At 32.5% G+C, this 4,870-nt stretch overlaps 1 protein-coding gene across 1 annotated transcript; it reads left to right on the top strand.

Moving 5' to 3' along the window:
• The first annotated feature begins 3,262 nt into the window (after positions 1-3,262).
• On the top strand, positions 3,263-3,664 carry LOC146994438 (speckle-type POZ protein-like). Its single transcript, XM_085826378.1, has one exon. It carries the CDS (start codon positions 3,263-3,265, stop codon positions 3,662-3,664), a length of 402 nt encoding a protein of 133 aa, XP_085682504.1.
• Positions 3,665-4,870: the final 1,206 nt, after the last annotated feature.

The following is a 4,870-nucleotide window of genomic DNA, read 5'->3' as shown; positions in this document are numbered from 1 at the left end:
TCCCTATACTCAAAATCCCTTTTCCTTTCTCCTCTTAGCTCATCCCTACTTTCACGTACCATACCTACAAATCTTGGACTCTTCCAGCAAACAATAGAATTCGTTCCGAGATTGAGCGCCTACATGAGGTGGGCGATGCAGGAAGCTGAGATGTAGAAAGGGGTGTGACTAAAGTCACGTGAGCTGTGAGATGACATCTGATTGGTGTTGAAGTATTCATCAAAAAGTAACATATATAAAATACAAGAAAACCATAAAACAAAATGTAGAATAAATAGTTGAAAAACAAAATTCGTGGTTAACTAAAGATTATTCTTCTAAATAAAATCTTTTAGCTTGTATTTATAATTCACGTTACTGATAAAGACTCTAGTGGGCGCTAGATGGCGCACTCGTTCATAGATTCGCCTTTTCGGCAAGAATACTCCTGCACCCTTAAATTTTAAAATACCACCAGCGCCTTCGGGCAAAGCTTCAAACATATGTAAAAGCATATCTAAATGCTAAATGCTTATTGTTTCATAAAATGATATTTAAATCATCTCTCTCAAAAATAAAGAAATTGTTTTTTTTTAATCAGACTTAATTAAACTGTTAAAAGTTTCAACTTTGTTTAATACTCTTTATAAATAAAGCTGCAGATTCTTTTGGCGTTAATCCGAAACACGATGATTTCAAATAATTAAAAAACTCTCATGTGGATCCTTGTAGGGCCTATTAAAATGTGCATATTGCACTTCATTTACACTTATATCCCGAAATTATTCTAACTTGAATAACCAATCCCTCAAGGAAAGTTGAAATGAAAAATTCGAAACTGTGAAATTAAATACACAGGTCAGTTTTTCTCGTACCGCTTCCTGGATTTTTATTTTTTCATAACGATTATAAAACTGGTTGACGCCCAGGCTACAGATGCACAGCAAAGAAATGGCCTTATAATGAATAGGTGGTAATTTTCCGTTTTTCGGCGCAGGCGATAAAATCGCCAGTAATGGTACAACTGATGCCAAACGGAATATCCTGGCTGGTAACCTTTTACGCCTCATTTTCAAAACAAGTCGCAGCCATTTCTTTTCAGATTGATTGTTTTTTTTCAATATTGGCATATAATTACATAGAATGTTTACCAGATAGTTTAATTTTATTCCATTCGCGGTAATTTTCTAAGGCTATTCGCAATAATTTTCTAAGGCTATTCGCGGTAATTAAGTCAAATAGAATGCAATGACTCACCCGAAGGCGAAAATATAGAAAAGGCAAAGGGTTAAATTCATCAATTCTAATGAGAATGCACTAATGAAGTAAAGCACTGCACTTTTATATAATTTCTGAGTAAGCTATTCGTACGAACTGAAATAATTCTTGCATTTAAACTTGTATTCCAAATTAAGATTTAACTTGAAATAAATGTAGATAATTATATTTTTTTGTAGCGTAGTTTACGTGAGATGAGATCACTTGGGGTCACGTGATATGAACCGGCGAATCAGGTTGTTGAACCATGAAAGCATAGTAAATTAAATTGATGTCTTTTTACAAATTGTCTTTATTTATTGGCTTTTTACAAAATTTTAAACGTTATTAAAATGTTTATGCCTTCCAAATATAAAATTTTTTTATATTTATACTGTATGTTATCGCCAATAAAGTCCGCTTGGCGTCCGATGGCATGCTTAATACCATGTGGGTTTGTACTTAATAATAAACCCTATATCAGGGGTGGGCATTAAAAGCCGATCGCGATCGACAGGTGGACCACCAAGATATTTTGGTGTGACCCCTTTACTAAACCTAAGACACTAATACTAAAAGAAACATATTTATGGAACACTGAAGCCAGCTAGACTGGACAATCGTCTTTTCACAATCCTTGCGACTGTGCTTACTTAGGGGGGCTGGGGGCTCATACACCTTAAACCCCTTATGATCTTCGAATATGTGACTTGCAAGAATTGGAATGTTTTATTTATTTTAAAAGCAATTACTTCCAACTTTTTACAGCTGACTACATAATATAGCTGCTTTGGAAACTAGTAACCAGAAAGTTTGTGTTGCCACAAATATTTTTGTAATATAATCCACTTTGTGTCAAAATATTTCGTCATGTTTCCACCTTGCGCACATGGTACTTAGCAAGGAAATCTCACCATGGTATGTTTTCCTAGTTTAGGGAAAAGAGAAAAAATCCTTTTTTATTATTCCTAGTCTCTTATCTGAAAATTAACAAAGGCAATTCCTAACAAAAGTTTCATATCAATAGTAGACTCCCTTTACCAAAGAATCTACAGGGAGATACTTTGCCTTTACAATGGGCAGCTAAAAGGGGGGGGGGAAATACAATTGGATGACCCATCATTTAAGCTGAAACTTTCACATCTCCTCAGTCTTTTGAAGGGCAGAGCAAAGAACGTCTGTCCATATTCTTTGGGTAGCGTTACTTTTGCTGTTTCTACTTCAAGTTTAAGTTAAACGTGACATATCGAGATCATTGAAATGATTGTATATAGCTGAATTTTCTTCTTTGCCTTTTCTCATCGCGTGAGTCGCGTGGCTTCCTTATAAGTTGTTCTTTAAATTTATTTAATCACATTTAAGGAATATATTGACACGTTGTCATGGATTACGATTTGTGTTACGAATGGGTCATATATGACAAGGAAAGAACTTTTAAACAAATGCAGTGTCGTAACGGAGAATCACTGTGTAGCTGTCCCTTTGGGCCTGCTAATGACGTCTGGAATTTATTCTTTTATCCACGAGGAATAGCGGGGAGAGGAAAGGATCCTGTTTTAAAACTCCGGAGAGAAAAAACTGGACTACCTATGATGCTAGATGGATATCTCTTCGTTAAAACTAAGGATGAGAAAGATTACGAAAAAATAGCAGTTTATATTTCAATGGAAAAGTTCATTTATCTTCCCTTGGTTCTGGCTCGGAACTGGACCAGACTTAATGAAGGAAATCTCACTGTAAAGATAAATATCAGAGTTACAGAAATTAACGGCAAAGCATCTGATGCAAGCGTTTGTTTAAATTCTAGCAGTCCACATGAAAAAGCAGTGCAAACTGATGCTTTAAATAAACTCATGTCTGTTGTTGATATTAGTACTCTGTCTAATTTATCACGGGATATGCAAGCCATGTATGAAAAAAGGACAAATCAGACTGCACTGTTAAACGTGACAGCGTCGAATTTCGAGTTCATAAATCAGTTCTATCTGCTAGATCTCCAGTCTTTGCAAGCATGTTCGATCATACCATGACTGAAATCACAGATAGTCGAATAACCATAATGGATATCGATTCCAGTGTGTTGGAGAAACTTATATTTTTCATATATACTGGTAGAATTACCAAACTTTCTTATTCAACGGCTCGTGATTTATATTCCGCAGCTGACAAGTACGCTATCTTGGACTTCAAAGATATATGTCATAAATTTATTATTTCCTCAGTAACTTCTTCAACAGCTTTTGAAATATTAGTTTTAGCAGACACTCATAATGATGGACGTTTGAAAAAAATAGCTATGAACTACATTTCTTCTAATTTTGCAGCTTTTAACACTTCCGAAGAATGGCTGTCACTTTTAACTGAGCACTCTTCGTTGGGAATGGAAGTACTGTCTTTCATGGCGGCACATCTCTTCTCCACAAAATAAAATTAACCATGATTATTATAAAAATTATGTTGATGAATATTGGTGGTTTCTTTAGGTTGACAGTTGAATTTTTAAAATAGACATTAGCGTAATACGTAATTTATTCTCATTCGCAAACTCTTCGGATTTGTATAATTTCATTTCAGTATTATTGTCCCAAAATATATGGAGAATAATGTGTTCCAGAACACAGCAGAAGTGGCCATTTTGACGACCACAACTGTAGTGAATGTTTCACTGATTAAAGGAAAATGATATTTAAAAGTAAGTTTGTTTATCTGATGTGTAAGTTTTTATAAATATTTCGCGAAGTTTTCATGATGATGTTTTAGAAAATGCTGTGATTTTTTAAACCACAGGTTTTCACCGAATGGTTTAAAATTATAATTATGTCAACATTTCATTGCGCTAGAAATGTATTCTGAAATAATACACCTCCTAAAAAAGACACGAATTAAATTATATATTCTGGATATACTATCCATACGGATTATGAAATTCATGGAAAATGAAAATATATATTAATGTTTAATAATATATGTTATGGATATTAAATATTAATTCCGTATTGTTTAAATTAGTTATTAACTGGCATTATATTAGGTATTAACTTGGAATTTTAACTTCAAATATCGATTTATTAAACACAAAGATAATAAATTAACATTTTCATAAACAAAGAAATTTGGAACTTAAAAAAAAGGAAATAAAATCATAACTTAAGTTATCAATTTAAATTATTAATTACCTGTTTCAACTTAAAGTTTTTCTGCGTGTATTATGTATGCTAGTATATATGTATTAGTGTCATATATATTTAAACTGTTATAAAAATATACATACATGTCATATATTTATAAATTTTTAATTTTATGATGCATATAATTACATAAAATGGTAATAATATATTAAATTATAAACTGTGTAGTTATATATATTTAAATTGTTATAAAAGTATGTATGAAAAACGTTACCTTAAAAACCGTAATATGCTTTATATAAACCCCTTTTAAAACTACAAATCACACTTTTCTGCAACTGCAAACTGTGATTTGTACATCATAAAATAAAAATGATATATTTTTTTAATTTATACTAGAATTATACGTCATATTTTCGCACAAAATATTTCATTACTTATCATGCAAAACGAAGACATAAAGTGGAAACAGAGCATGGGAGAGATATCTGCCTATGTGGAAGGAT

This window comes from Stegodyphus dumicola, chromosome 11, assembly GCF_044657685.1.
Source record: "Stegodyphus dumicola isolate Sdum_Otavi_A_Nest chromosome 11, ASM4465768v1".
Taxonomy (NCBI): Eukaryota; Metazoa; Arthropoda; class Arachnida; order Araneae; family Eresidae; genus Stegodyphus; species Stegodyphus dumicola.
Note: the sequence above shows the minus strand (reverse complement) of the source record. Positions and strands in the feature narration are given on the sequence as shown.

What these genes read in the sequence shown, in the direction of transcription:
- LOC146994438 (XM_085826378.1), top strand. Translation starts at nt 3,263, where the DNA reads ATGACTGAAATCACAGATAGTCGAATAACCATAATGGATATCGATTCC.